The 16,283-nt window shown below is 40.2% G+C and overlaps 1 protein-coding gene across 1 annotated transcript in view; it reads right to left on the bottom strand.

Annotated features, from left to right (window-relative positions):
- lama2 (laminin, alpha 2) overlaps positions 1 to 16,283 on the bottom strand; it is a gene marked incomplete at its 5' end in the record, with an annotated part of 161,827 nt that overhangs the window by 62,225 nt on the left and 83,319 nt on the right. Inside the window, 7 exons of the mRNA XM_079180677.1 lie at positions 3,056 to 3,199; positions 6,059 to 6,163; positions 7,053 to 7,184; positions 8,348 to 8,484; positions 11,436 to 11,616; positions 12,445 to 12,717; positions 13,564 to 13,670. Of these exons, the coding sequence (XP_079036803.1) occupies positions 3,056 to 3,199; positions 6,059 to 6,163; positions 7,053 to 7,184; positions 8,348 to 8,484; positions 11,436 to 11,616; positions 12,445 to 12,717; positions 13,564 to 13,670 (1,079 nt within the window). The remainder of the gene's footprint in view (positions 1 to 3,055; positions 3,200 to 6,058; positions 6,164 to 7,052; positions 7,185 to 8,347; positions 8,485 to 11,435; positions 11,617 to 12,444; positions 12,718 to 13,563; positions 13,671 to 16,283) is intronic.

The following is a 16,283-nucleotide window of genomic DNA, read 5'->3' on the forward strand; positions in this document are numbered from 1 at the left end:
GTCAGTAATAACTCAAATATGATTCACGTACCAGAGAGCAAGAGACAGCTTGGAGAAAAGCTTTCTTTCTTTCGCCTTCTCTTTCTGTCTCCCACTTTATGTGTTGATATTTCGATATTACTTGAATAATATGAGGGTTTATTATTGACTGTGGGATGTGGTTGAATGGACTGATTTAAAAATAGATTCATCTGCCAGAGCCTGGATGTCTCCCTCTCTCTGTAGCTGCAGTCCAGCAGTGCTGATATGTTGATAGTGTGCGAATAATATGTGTGGCGTTATGGAAAAGCGCTCCTTGCTTGAGTGATATCTCTGAAGTTGCTTTAGCTCGGACACACTAGCAATACTGGCTGCGTAATAGAGAGGCAGTCACACAGGGAAGGGCAAATTACTCATTTCAAAATGAATTGAATTCCAAACATGTATACAATGTAGCTGGTTTCTCATTGGCAATTTGATTGATACCCTATTGATACCCTATGATATCCACATACAACTTAATGGAAGAGTGTCTATTCTGATTGAATATGAGATATGCAGTGCCTAGAGTGGAAGAAGAAGTATGTATACAGGCTGAGACACGACGAGTTCATTCCCTCATATTATACGTGCACATTCAGTAGATCCTTATAACGCTCATGTACTGTTTTCTATTTGACAGTACTTAATACATCAGAGTTTGTATAGATTTGGTTTCAGTATTTAGTGCATGCTTTCAGTAATAACATTGGATTCCTGATCCATTTTTAAATAATGGGTAGCCCCCCATATGTGTGGACTAATGTGTTTCAGAAAGGTACATGGAGATTGAATATTTTGTCATATATTTCATATCTGTTGTATATTTAACATTTACTTTTTCGTGTGGAGCTACAGCTAACAGTTATTGATTGAGTTGTTGACACGTGCAAGCCTTTGTTTTTATTGTTTCCTTTATTTCTCAACTCGGCACTAATAATCTAGTTAGGAAATGCTGCCGCTATGGGTCAAAGCCTCTCTCTTCTTTAAGAGGAGAAGCCTCTTGATTTTTCTCAGATTATCAGTGCTTTAATCTAATCTCAGTTCCTTGTGCAGATCTTTACAGCAGTATTTAACAACCAGTAAATAGTTGTCTAATCACACACAAAGTTCTCCCATCAGAGATAAATGTCACAAAAAAGGCTGTGTGTGTATGGCAGTATGTGTGTGTGTGTGTGTGTGTGTGTGTGTGTGTCTCTCCCCTTACCTCCATGTAATCCCCTGTAGTGTGAGTTCTGTGTGTGTTTGTGTATGTGAAGGCATGTGTACTGTGTTTGTATAGTGTATGTGTATGGTGTCTAGCTATGGTGAGAGTGTGAGTGCAAGTGTGTGTGTGTGTGTGTGTGTGTCCCACTCCACTCAGTGTAATCTCACGATTCAGTGGTTCAGAGAAAATCTCCCTCTTTCCAAAAACTTTCCATTTTTTCTCTTTCTCTCTCTGTCCAGCTCCCCCTCCCCTTCTCTCTCCCTCTCTCTCTCCCCCTCTCTCTCTCGACAATAAATGAAGTGAATGTTTGTCGTTCAAATGAAGCCTCTCGCCACACTCCATCAGAAAACTCTACGGTTACCACGGAAACGACAGTTTATCGCCGATGGCAACCGTTTCTGAGATGAGGGGCCTTTATTAAAAACAGGCTGCCACTCAACAATCGATTGCTAACTTGCTGGCTGGATTCTGGTGGAGTCTGCTGCCCTTACTTACCTCTGTTTTTGACTTACAGCTCGTATCCATGTGCTCAACATATAGCACGCATAGCAGCATGAGCACCTGCATAAATCGGTCTAGGGTGGAGCAAGATGAAGCCCACTGACTTTGGTGGTCAGCGGACGTTTCCTCAAGCACCCACAGCAGGCTTTCACTTATCCAGTGAAATATCTCAGTATTGATGGATTGGCTCAGGCCTTTGTACAGACTGTCATGGTTCCCAAATTGTTTGATTTGTTGATCTCCTGACTTTTCCTCTCAATAACTATTGGATGGATTGCTGCAATCCCGACATTCATGTCCAAGGACATAAATCTAATTGCAGTTCCTAATTGTAATTCACCCACAGATGTACAGATGACTATAATGTAATGTAGTCTATGAGTCTAATGAGTCTTTTTTTCTGATTTCCAAGAAAATTTGTGGATATTTTGCAAAGGACATCTGAGATAATGATATCTTTGGAAAGTGTAAGACACTATGCACGATATCAATATGCTTTTTCGAGTCTGTGCATTATTTGACAGAGTTATGACTCTGAGAATAACAAGATTCTTGACTCAAATACTCACGTCTCTCCCTCCTTCTAGAGGTTTTCGAGGATGCTAAGAATTCCTCCTGAATCTAAGTAAAATTCATCACAACATGTAGCCAACGCACTTTCCTGATTGAATGACTAAACAATGTTTAGTACCAGCACTTAACTGTGATTGTGCAATAGACATTCCAATATTCCCAAATAGAGCACACCTGTCTTATCTCTGTAAACATCATCCCATATTCTTTATATCTGTAACATGGCACCTATTGACAGCCACCGGGAAGGCCACAAAAAAAACCCCACTAACGCTTTCTTCTGGGCAGAAATCAAGTGAAATGAGATCTATAAACTTTAAGTATTTGAACAACCCTCTAATTATCCATACATAATGATTAATGAAGAACATGAAGCGCACAGCTTTGGCATAGTGCAGAGTCAGTTGTAGGCAGCCAGCTGTCATATGTGTCGTCTCAGCAAGGAAGCTGGCACAGACAGTGTGTGTAGATTCACAAATAACACATTAGAGACAAGCGAGATCCACACCAGAAACTACTCTTTAAACTTATTGTTCCATATATTATCAAAAAGGGTTTGGACAAGTTGGATTTAACAAATCATTTAATTTGCCATTTGAAGTCTGTGAGGCTATTTTTTGTCGATTTCTGAAACATTTAATAAAGACAATAAAGTCTTGCTTTGAGTCACTGAATCCCTTTCTTCTATTAATCTATTTCTGTTAAACAAGAACAGTGACAGAAAAGAAGTACAAAAATGAAAGTATGTCTACTCACCCACATCCTGATGAGTCCTTGCGCCTCTGTGCAGGAGCGCGTCAGTCCGTAACAGTAACAGTTGCTGCAGCCGTGCGGGTTTCGTACAGACAACCCAAATGTATCCGTCTTACAGCGGTCACAGTTGTCTCCTTCAACGTTTGCCTAAAATAACACAAATAGGCAAAGACACATAGTTGAGGAACATTTTGACATTGTTTTAGTGAAACCTGGTTTCGTGAGAAAGGAAGTCACATGATGATGAGGACTAAAATCAGTCTGAAAATAATACAATACAGTGACATGAGGCCAGTTATGAGAAACAAATGTAACTTTGGAAAGCATCTAATACTTTACTTCACTGCTTGAGGTCAGAAAGCAGGCAAACACACCTGCAGCAGTGCTTTTGGGATGAAATACACTGCACCAGGACACTTCGGCAGGACATAATGCGAGTAAGGTCTGAGCCACAGACTGCAATATATACGCTATGGACGTCACCTATAGGTTTCCATTGTAAAGCCCAAAGTAGGAGGCTCCGGCTGTCGCCATCTTGGCAGTGACGACACAACCTAACTCTAAAAATGGTCAAAAAGGTGGATAGTTGGTGGAGCTTTTGGCACTTCCGTGTTGGCCTCTAGCTGGAAAAGTGACTCTCTGATCTCAAGTCCGCTCCACCCGTTTATTGAGACATAGACATCGGCATGGTTGTGATATTGTCAATATTATAACAACTGGCTACAACTTAATTTTGGACTGCGTCACATATTTTAGATATTAAAATACATCCATCCTATGCAACGCAGAAATAACATTTTCCATTGGTTGCATTATTATCTCACTGCACCGAATTGTTTACATTTTGAGTACATAAGCTGAGGGCTGGCTGGTCTGAAACTGGGACTTGTGGACAGGTCTGTATATTAAGGATTCTCTCTCTGCTAAGAAAAGTCTCACAGTGCTGTCAACAAAACATCATCCAATTAATGTTGAGTTCTGTCAACACATCCTGCAGGTTAGTGAGTAAGGACCAAGAACAAGCTAAAATGTCAACATTAGTACTCTTATTTATGTCAAAAGGAGGTCATTATATTATTACTGGCGACTAATGATCATTAATTTATAAAGTCTCTCGACATTAGTCCAAAACCTAAGTCATATTAAATAGAGAAAACCTTCACATTCAAGAGGCTAGAATTAGTGTATGTTAATTAAGAGAAGATACGATTCTGTCTATCAACATTTCAACACAAGTCATGACATTATATAAGACCCTTGCATGTTAAGAAGACCTAAAACAATGGGGCCACATCTTGGTGTTTGGCATGTAATTTGAGGCATATGTGATGCTAAGGAAATGCAGGAGACGTCACAGACTGCCATAAATAAATACAGACAGGAAATCAGCATGACAGCTAACATACAGCTGAAATAACTGATGAACTGAGAGGCAGGTGAAGATCGCATGACTGTTTGAGTGACAGGCAGTCAAACAGTTCAGAGTGAAGATGACGCCCAGTGATCTGAAGCCTCATTACAGGCCATGAATCAGGTGTGTGCACGAGCGTGTGTGTGTGTTTGCACATACAAATTTGTTTTAGTGTTTGTCGCTGTCTATGTGGGATAATGTGATAAGAAAGTGACAGCAGAGATGAAAGGTGTCTCCAGTCTAGGCGTGCCAATTTATTGAATATGTGCATGTATTTGTGCGTGTGTGTGTTTGAGAGCTGTGACAGCAAGCTATTGATGAGAGGCGTGCATTTGGGATATATACGACCAACCTGTCACAGTGAGGGTGAGGCGTGAAATATATGCCTTATACAGTATGTGTGTACGTACGGGGGTGTGTGTGTGTGTGTGTGAATATATGATATTTACACCTATAAATATCCAGTAATTATATTTTTTAGTTTAGTTGACTAGTGTCTTACTCCGTGTGCTGGCATCATGACTGTCAAGAACGAGGTAGAAGCGAGGAGATGACATCAACACACACACACACTTTATTTCTAGCCAACGTCGGAGAGAAATGTATGCATCGATCTATCTATTTTGTGTGTTGCCAGCTAATGGAGGACGCCACGCAGCGATGCCCGTCTTACTCAGCTCTGAGACATTTACTGAAATAATTACACACTGACAAACAAGTCACGCAAAAACACAAACGCATGCACAAACTCTCAATATATACAGATAAAGAAAAACACGCCCAGTAGGTTTGAAATCTGCATTGGTGTATATAATCTCAAGTCTAAAATCTAAATCATATCCTAGTAGGATTCAAAACCATGAATAGCAGTTGTTTTCATAGCTTCTCACTAATTAATTCTCTCAGACTTTAAGTTGACTTTCTGAAAAGTAAAAGTTGTTCGGCAGACTGTGTTGTAGGATGTGCATGTTTTTATCAGTTTGACGATCAAACATTTTTCCGTGTTACATATTTTCTTTGTAAATGAAACTAAAATGGGACATATTCTTATTTTCAGGTTCATACGTATTCTGGGTTTCTACTAGAACATGTTTACAGGCTTTAATGTTCAAAAAACACACAATTTTTCTCACACTGTCTGTCTGGATATACCTGTGTTCACTCTCTGTCTAAAACGCTCCGTTTTAGCGCCTGTCTCTTTAAGAAAGGAGCCCAGTCTGCTCAGCTCTTGGCCTGAGAGAAAGAAATTGTGCACCCTTGCAATGGGTAGTTCTCAAGCCGTCGGTGGACACAGGATTGTTGTATTCTAATGTGCCTGCATGCGACATAAGAAGGGGAGCCGAATCTGAAAGGTTTGTTGAATCACACATTTTCTGATCTAGGCAGCCCACAAAGAACTGACTGGATTGCCTCACAGTTTGTGGGTCTGTAAGAACTCATCACACCCAAATGTATGTAAACAAGCACAGAAAAAGTGAGTTTTTCATTATATGTCCCATTTAAACTACTACTGGAAGACAGAAAAGTGAAAAAATAAAGTGTCTTTAACATCATGTGGGAAGACCGGGTCAAAGCATGTATTTTTGTGACTGTACCTTGCAGTTACACTTTCCAGTTCGATCGGCGCAGGCACACACTTGTCTCTCCAGGTCGCAGGTCTGGCTGTCCGATCCCGAGACGTTACACTCGCACTGGGTGCACTGTGGGAAACGTGAATGCAGACAAGGCCAAGCTTCTGTTATCAACTATACAACAGGCTGAGAGCGAAGCTACCAGAGTGTGTCTCAGCTTTATGCTTCACCAAAACCATTAAACTTCACTCCAAAATAAAAGTGTTGGCATCATCTTCTCACTCCCATGTCAGTCGAAACATCACTGAAGTTCAGACAAACACAGACTTGTCCAGTTATTTTCCCCATGTGACTGAAGCTACCGAGTTCCACAAAAGTGTAAAAACTATTGACAAGTCTTTAACCTTGAATACAGCTGCACAATGAAGCAAATACCAAATATAAAATTCCATTGTGATTGTATGAATAACCCTTTTGAAGTCAAATAAAAGACCTTCAAACTAAGACTCGAATGAAATTGAAAATGTGGCAGTTATATCAAATGAAATGAAGTTTTGACTAACATGGTGTCTTTTTAGGTGATCCGTTTTTTTTGTGTTAAACCAGAACCTATTTTGAGTTTTTCCATTCTCATGTGATGTTGAATTAGACATGAAGCCAATATCTGGCAGTATATGATTTGTATAGCACGCTAGTCGTCGTTTCAAGTTGTGGAGGAATTATAAGCTGCAGCTCTGCAGAAAAGTTTGTCTCTGTAGTAAAGATGACTTCAGTGCTAAATAAAACCAGTGGTGTGATGACACCATTCGGCTTCACCAATCAGGCATGGAATACATCCGTTTATTGAGGCTTTTCATGCTCATAAAATCCATAATAACAGCACTGTCATGTCTAATTTCTCTCCCTTGTCCTAGTCGAGTCGCACAGACTATCAACCCCCAATGATCGAATCCCATCAGAGATTCCCTCCAGTGATCGTAGGAATACTAGCAGTGCTAAAGTCATTCAGATCGTTCACCTGAGGAAAGTCTCTGTATCCAATTTGACATTCGTTGCACTTCTCTCCTCTGAAGGATTCGCGACACATGCAGCAGCCTGTGTTGACGTTACACTGCTGGGTCACCGAGCCGATCACACTGCAACCACACGCCTACACACACAAACACAAAGACAAAGACACAGGTTATTTCTGGAGCTCTCATTAGTCTTAATGATTTAAACTGAGCTTTGTTCAGACATCAACAGAAACCTTTTTTTTCTTCATCAAGTACAATGCAAACATTCGTCTTGGTTCAGACAGTTAACCTAAAGAGTTTCAAAGACGTACAACAGCATATTGTCATATAGGTGTAGAGTTTTATTTGACTTCTATGGAGGTAAAAGATCTGTTTGCATGCCTGAAGCTCAGAGATCTTAATTGAGTTTTGAATCAGGATAGCTGTGTCCACATATTGAACATGGGAAGCTACATGTACAGGATGCGTAACTGGAGTGAGAGAGATCACTTCTAACAGCAATGCAGTGGTAGCATATCGTTCCTACTAAAAACAATGGCTAAACAACATTGGACGTTATTACAATTGGCAAATGTCTCAAACAATGAGGGAAACTAAAAAGCTGCAAATATCTATCTAGCGAAACAAGTGTGGTTGAATTAAGAACTTCAGTGCTGAGTTAACTCTGCTCATAGTTTACAGTTTACAAGGCTACACCAGCGTGCTACACACAAGACTAATTGACAAGACATTTTATTTATTGCTGTTCGATATGGTGTTAAAAATGATTTCTATGTAATCTCAAGCAAGTTAAATGTTTCACACTGATGAAGTTCTGTTGTTCCTTTCTGCTTTGCTGTGTTTTATTTTGTTTTGTTGTCTTTGGCACCTTTCTATGTTTGTTAGGAACCAAGATCAGCTGTTTCCCTCTTTGTTGTCCTGATGAACGCTTCTGTATCCATCTGCCGTTACACCGGGACTAACTCTAATTGCCAATAGTCTATTGCTACTTCTTATAGTTTACCGTTTCTGCTGCCTGGCGGCCCTTTGCAGAGATGGTTTTAGATCGGAACAACTACTTCTCAAACACTTTGAGCAAAGTTGTGTTACAAAACAGAGAGGCATGGGAATGGTAGAGCAGGAAATACAGATAGAAAGCTGTGTAAACAAGCACTATGATAATAAGAGTAAGATATATATACACACATCCTTCCAGTGGGGTTGCTACTGTAAGCCAATCTATGTGTTACCACATGAACTGTAGGTTACACAAATGTTACCAACTAACAGCTCTTTGTGAATCCAGTTTTCAGCCTACCTTGCATCCAGTTACGATATCATGGCCCCAGTGGTTGGGAGCACAGTAGTCGCACCTCTCACCAATAGTGTTTGGAGGACAGATACACTGTCCTGTGTTAGAATCGCAGTTATTCCCCACATGACTGCACTGACAGGCTGTAAAACAGGAGAGAAAGTATGCTTTAAATGCGGCAGACAAATAAAGCTATTTTTTCCAGTGACTTTTTACTTTTAGTTACAACAACACCGTTTTTTTTTTCTTTCAAAACCTGACATGCTGGCTAACGGACTCAGTTCTTCAGTTCATCTTTGTTTCAACTTCAACAAAAAGTAGAAGTGAAAAGAGAAGAAGTGAAGAATTCTTTCGATTGATACGGAGGTGAATGCTAATTTCAACATATTAAGCTACCAAATAACTTACTCGTTCACCACCACTACCCAGAAAACACAGTTTCCAATGCCAGAGGACTCTCTTTCTAGGTCAGTACAATAGTCGAATTGAAATGTTAACGCTCGTGAAAGGTGAAGTCATCTTCACAGGAAATCAACTTAATGATGTGAGCTTTCCTGAAATGTAATGGAATTGCACCAGATTAATTCATGTAAATTGTTCATGAAAGTAAGGTGTCATCAGCTAGTCATTTTCTGTAATTTCATTTATGAAAACCACATGGACATTGTGGACATTTGCATTCTGACTTGCCTGCAGTAAACTACCTGGAACATTAAGCACAAGTCAACATATTATTACTGTAACCTAACCGCTGCACTGTGGTAGTGATTTTAAGATGAATCAAAGCAAATCATTTCCAGTCCTATCTTGTCTTCCTGATGCATGACTTATTATTGTTATTCTTGGCTGTAATAAATTGCACAAGGTGATATGTGGAAAAAGCTATTCATAGTCCTACTTTGGGTGCATGGATGCTTAATAATATAGGCAGCACAAGTTTACTGCACCTGCTGCCTGCGGTGTCAAGTTTGAAGGGCGTTGGATTTTAAAATGTGAACATATTCCCTTACAATAATAGACATTTAAAAATAACGTAAGTATTTTCAGATGAGGTAACACCCTCAGGCAACTATAATGACAATTCTTAGCTCTGGCAACGAACAGCTAATAGTTACTTGCTTTCAGATGTACACTTTTTTGGGAAATTAAGCTGTCAGAACATTACAAAATGTCTTGAATAAGTATTAATGCACGAATATCTGGATATACACCAATACGCTTTCCTATGCTGTGACAAGAGTGTGTAGTAGATGAAGCATTGAGTTGTTTAGTTTTCTTATTCAGTGGCTGGCTAGGTAGCTAGCTAACGTTAGCTTGCTAATTCCACCATGATTTCATGGCTCATTTTTACAGAAAATTAGGGGGCTGGTGGTCCTCCGCTGGGTCCTGCTAACCACCGCTAGGAGACTACTGCCGGGAGGAGAGCCAACGGCGCCGCTTGAGTTGCTACAGCTGTGGCGGTCTCTCTCCGAAGCTGGCGCCCACTCTTTTCCCAGCAAAAATAACGTTGGTCTCGCAGCAGTGGGGAGTGAGGCGGAGGGACCCTGGAGCGTAATTCGTGTCTCATTTGTGGTCTGATAAACAGTAATTCCATCAAAGTCAGTGCCCCATGCCATGTCGCTACTACTGTAGCCATCTTTTTTGTTGACGCTGTTTCAAGGCCGTCGTTAAATGGAAGTGGGCGTGGTTTCATATCCCAGCCCACTTTTCCTTTTTTTAAATTATGCAGTGGGTGTTTTTAAGGTCAGACCTGGAGGTGAAGTTACACTTTAAAGTTATCTTATGTAACTTTTGCACAACAGCTGCCACTGTCATCTTAGAGTACAGCCTCTTACTGTAGTACACAGAGTTTTTTCACACATTTGCAAGAAAACCAGCAAACACATCCAATACCAGCATGCAGTAAGTTTGAATCAGAGACATGCTGTACAATTTGGGCAAACCTTGACCTTTAATTTAAGGTGTCAGTATGAGTCATGTGTTTTGGTGTTAAATCCATGCTGATTTAACTTTGAATAACGGGGTTTGCAGTAAAACTGTGGCAATTGAATTAGCTGGAACCTCTGTAGTTTTACATCCAGCACTGATCATGACATGATGGAAATTATTCAAAGAAAGTGTTAACACAATTTCAATAAATGTAAATCTATTTCCAAAATGCCTTGTTGCAGTAAACTAAAGATTACTAAAGGTTATTAAATCTAATTTGTATGAAGGAAGGTAGTCAGAGACAGTTCTTGGCCTTGATTCTCTAATTTGACTGCTCTTTATTGCTTCCCAATTTCCTTCAGCCTTTCATTTATTCCTTCCATCATCTAAATATATAAATCCATGTATGGATGGGTGCTTTGTTTATGTAGCTATAGCCTTTGCTAAGACGCATGTTTCATATCCCTGGGGAAAACTGCAGAACAATTTATAAAACATTGTGTGATGTCAAAAATACATGATAATCAATAGCAATGAAATCATGAGGTCTTCATAAGTCTGACTTTCATAAGACAGAAAGTTTGTGGTTTATGCGGGAAACTGATGACATTTCAAACTATAAATGATTTGCTGTACAGCATAGATATCAACTTTATTATGTCCATGTGAACCTGGAAGAGGAAAAAAAGGAGCCTGCACTGACAAAGTATTGTATTTATGAATACAAAGCAGCACTCATTTCTCTAAAGCCAACGGCTCACATTCATACCATTTTTGTCATATTTTTCTCTGATGTTTTGTGTGAAGGATTTTTAGCTTTGGTCTGCTTGTGGGCATACAAATCACTATGGTGTGAAGGACTGCACATGCATTTTTGAAATTACATAATACACCTTTTTTTAATGGAATTGCACTGCAGACAATTTGTGTAAACTTTATATTAAAAAGAAAGAAGAGCAGAACAGCAGTTTAATTAGGCCAGCATTTTGTGATTGCTGAAAATACTTTCATTATAAATTACAGGATAAACACAGGACACATGTAAATGCTTTGTCAGGGTTTCCAGTGGATTGAGTTGCACATGTACTTTTGCTCTGTGGGCTGATGTCAGGTTTAGTCAACTTTGTAAAGAAACATTCCCGTCTACATCATTGTCTATGCTTACGTGTGCAGCCGCCCTCCTGGAAGTTGAAGAATCCTCGTGAGCACCGGTCACATTTGGGTCCGCTGACGCCCGGCTGACACCGACACTGACCGGTTTCATCACAGTCAAACGACTTGGAACCAAATGAGTTACAGTGGCACGGGACACACACTCCACCTGTGCTAATGCCGTGGGTCTGGGCCTGGAGGAATACAGAAAAGGACAAAGGCGTTGTAAATGGAGTTGAGAATAGGTGGTGGATTTAAGGTAAGACAAGTTGCAGACACACTCAAGCAATTTAGAAACAAGGGGGTTACAATGACATGAGATGCAATACTTGTTCCTGAAGATTAAATGAAAAACAGGAGGGGAAGAAATGAGGGAATAAAGATCAAATATTTGGGATTTTCAATCTTCTCAAGGTTACTATTCTGGGATAAGGAGACAACATGAAAGATGACTGGACTGAATTTTTAGAAGACAACTTAAATATGCATCGGGGCTTTGAAAGATCTTTGCTAAGGAAAAGAAAACACAACGTCATGCGTGTTGGTTCATCACTGCCCATTAAGCTACAATATGCCAGCCAAGACAGGCGCTTCAACGCTTTTGAATGCAGAATGTGGATAAAAATCATAAACATCATGATTTAGATGATTTTCAACAACAATTTAGCAATAACAAACATCTTGAGTTACTTTCAGAGGTGACATTTTTCATAATGACGTCTCACTGGCACAATTATATCAAAATGTGTCGATAATTGCTGATTACGTGTACGTTTGCGGATGCATGCCTACGCTGCAAAGTCAGAAAAAAACATTGAAACTGCTGTGTAGAACACATGTGATACACACCTCCCTTTTCGTGCAATATTTTAAAAAATGTGGGCCTCAAACCATCACATCCAAAAACACAAGTTTAATCCTTGATACACATGTTCTTCAGCAACACAAATATCTGGCATTTCTTTGCATACCAAGTGAACACACCCATGCTACTTTAAAACACACCATGCAGTGTGCGTTACCCCTGTCTTAGGCCTGTATGCCCCCCTGGGACAACCCCCCGTGCGGGAGGACCCCCCCCATCTCTGCTGCACGACTTCTATGGGAACCCGCTCCACAGGCCTCCGGGTCTCCCGCCTCTCGTAACTTTGGCGACGCAGGTCGCAGCGTTGGCCCACAAAGCCGGGGCGACAGATGCAGCGGCCCTCGATGTCACAGCGCTGAGACATAGAGCCGTGAGGGCTGCAGCGACAGGGAATACAATCCTGACGCTCAGCATCCCACCAGCAGTTAGGCTGGACCAATCACAACGCAGAGGAGTGGAGGGGGACCAATGAGAATGAGTGAGCAGGACAAACGAAAACATCAAACTTAAAAGTACAACAAGTGAAAAACATCAAAAGAAGAAAAACATGTCACTTTTGCGGAGATAGAAATGCTTATTTACCATCATCAAAATCATTGTATTAGTATTACAACTATAGTTATGTTGATAACAAAGGAACCCAAAAGCTACACCAGAAAAGAGCACTTGACTATAGATGAGCTTTAACGACACATTTACATTTTAAACAATAACCCTTTTGTGTGAAATGATTAGTAATAATAAGAATGCTGCATCTTCTTTGTCCTAAAGAAACTATACATGTGTGGCTTTGCCTATCACAACCTGATAGCTGACACAGCAAAAACTGAAAGAATATAAAAAGATATATACATTACAAATTGATTTCTGGAGAATACTGATGAGTAACAAGGACTCAAAAGGTGTCTTTATTCCTTTAATTCCTTATATCACCTCACTAATAGTACAACAGTAATTACTAGTAGTGAAATACAAATAGAAGGATCATAAATCCGCCTGACCTACCTGGTAACACATTTCTGTTTCACTAAAAAACACATCTGATATAAAATAATGACAAGAATTGTGTAAATGTAAAACGTGTAATACCAATACATTGTCACAATAGATGTAACTGGAGACCACAGGTAGTTCATAATGTACAGATTGCTATTGCAAGATCACAAGAAGAAGAAGAAAGGGTAGACGTAGTGCCACCAGGGAAAGATGACTGGAATGGCGCCAACACACATTTGCAATATCTGTAAAGATTATTGGCAACTGTCAAAATACTTACTATGCACTCGTCACACTGTCGTCCAACCACATTTTTTCTGCACTGGCAGCGTCCAGTCTCCTTGTTGCAGACCTCAGATACAGACCCATTAGTATGGCACTGACAGGCTGCAGGAGAGGAGAGGAAAGGAGAGAGCATATTTCATCAATTATCACTTCTTAATGGCATTTTCTACATGAGTACATATAATAAAAGATATTGGTTTAACAATTACACAAGTCGGGGAGTGAATTTACTTCACACTACTCGACTGGATAAGCTCCGATCCTGCTTAAGGTCTTCTTCAGGATTAGCTGTCGATATGCATTTTAATATCCTTCTGAATGCACTTTAGAGAAAATCATCTCTTCCCCAAATAGATCAGTCTGGCAGCTGATTTAGTTTGGCCAGAAGTTTGAGCCTTAATGAAAAGGCAAAGCTGCAACAGAGGACAAAAACACATTTTCATTTATTTGAGAATGTAGATTTGCCCTTTTTGCTGTGAAGAAAAGCCGGTGTCCAGTATGCACAGGTGTAAACAGGAACAACAAAAAGCAGAGCAAGCAAGTCCTCCCTCCAGACAAAGACACAATTATCCCAAATAACCCTAACCCTGACCCCCCAAAACTGACAACAATAGAGAACATAAAAGATGACTTGACTGAATTTTTTTAGTTTAATTTGTCTTCAATTTAGAAGCCACTCAAATACTGCTTAGGGCTTTGAAATGTGAAGTCTAAAAAGGCCTCTTGACTGCTGCTAAGGAGAAGAAAACACTGGGCGCAGACATTCACGCACTGCTCCTTCAGCCACAATATGCCAGCCAAATCTTCTAAAATGTTGTCGGATTTATAAAAAAAGAGTTCAGCAGTTCAGCTTAAAACGAAGTGAAATAAATCTTCCTGGATGCAGAATGCGGTTACCAAATGAACATCATGATTTACAACACCAATTCAGCAACAACAATCAGCTAGATATCATCCAGATATTTAGGTATTAAATGTTCACCGATGTGTGGATCCACGCTTTGGTTAATAACTTTCAACATTTCAAAACAGTTTAGGGCCCCAAAGTGCAAAGATGAAGATCCAATACAATAACAACGGAGAAAACTACTGCTGGAATCTGAGTGTAATTAAAAATATAACAGGCACTCCTGATGCATGGTGTCAACCATAAAGGGAAGAGTTTCAACTGTGAACTGTGTTCAGTAGCGCGAGCTCATTTCCTGCCATCTCAACGGTCAATAATAATGGCTAAAAAACACCCGCATAATAGCCTGAGATTAAAATGTGAATGGGGTGTGTGCGTCAGAAAGGGCATCCGGCATAAAACTAATGCCAAATCAAATGTGCGAATCATAAAATAAATAAATAAAAACTAAAAAGACACGGTATACAAGACTGACACTAACCTTAAACCAGTTTTTGGGGAATTTTTGGAGGATTTCATTGCCTTTTGTAATACCAGTACATTCACAGTAACTTCATAAATCACATCAAGATTCTCATCGCTGCCTCGTGTCGTCTTTCTCTGGCATTGAATTCATGGCCTTTGTCGTGTGTGTGCAGTTTTTATGCTTCCTGAATGGGTTATTTACAGAAATATCAATACTTATTCCCACATACGACCTTTCAAATCCCTCTCTCTCTCTCTCTCTCTCTCTCTCTTTCTCTTTCCGAGATACTGCAACTTTATTAAAGTTGTTTAAATCCTACGGGAAGGGGTGGAAAAAAAAAGACACTCCCACACACGCCAATCAGACCCTTAGATATACAATTAGAAGCTGGAACATCACAGCTCCCATCTGGTGGATGGGCTGTCAGAAGCACACATGCATACACACATACTGTATACGCAAAAAAGGAAAAACACATACACCTTTCTGAAGACATTAGTAGCACACATCACATCGCATAGACACGTGCGTAGTCGCCTGCTTTTACCTCCTGCCTCTACTGTTAGATGTAAAAGAGACAGAAGGACAGACCTGAGTGTGGGATGGGAAAGTGAGAGAGTGAGAGAGAGAGAGAGAGAGAGAGAGAGAGGGGTACAACAGATGTCCACACACACGATCACACACAAATATGCAGAAACACACATACTGTAACACATACATGGATTTCTGCTTCACACACGAATGCGGAGAGGCATGCATGCCCCCCCCCGCACCTACTCAACCACACACATGCAGACGTACAAACACACACACGCCTGATTAAACATACAAGAAAACATGCAAATTTACGTCCGTCTCTGTTTCTCACACTCACACACACACACACACACACACGCATACAAACACACTCACACATTCACACACAGTCTCTCAGCCCCCTAGCTTCACCCCTCGGGGACCATCTGGACTCCGTTCTGTCAGTCGTTACAATGCAAGCCTTGTTGTGGGATGAAATGTTGCTTTTTGTTATGGTTTTTTTGTGTGTATTTTCAGTGCTGGCCTTGATGGCGAAGGTAATAATTTGTGGCAACTTGAAATACGTTATGTTCTGTTACCGAACAATCCACAATTTGTGTTGGTGAGAAGTCCAGGTACTACATATCGTCTATTTGGTAGTCAGCAAATTGAGTCAGAGCTATAAATCAACATAGAGGGAAATGTGTGTTAAAAGCATGCTGATGAGACGGAACGTTGACTTGATGTGAGAACTTGCAGAACAAAAGTCTGAAACTTAAACTATACTTCAATTTTATCCTTGTCAATAATTCAAGGTAATACAGGG

The sequence above is a fragment of the Pholis gunnellus genome (assembly GCF_910591455.1).
Source record: "Pholis gunnellus genome assembly, chromosome: 19".
In the NCBI taxonomy this organism is placed as follows: domain Eukaryota; kingdom Metazoa; phylum Chordata; class Actinopteri; order Perciformes; family Pholidae; genus Pholis; species Pholis gunnellus.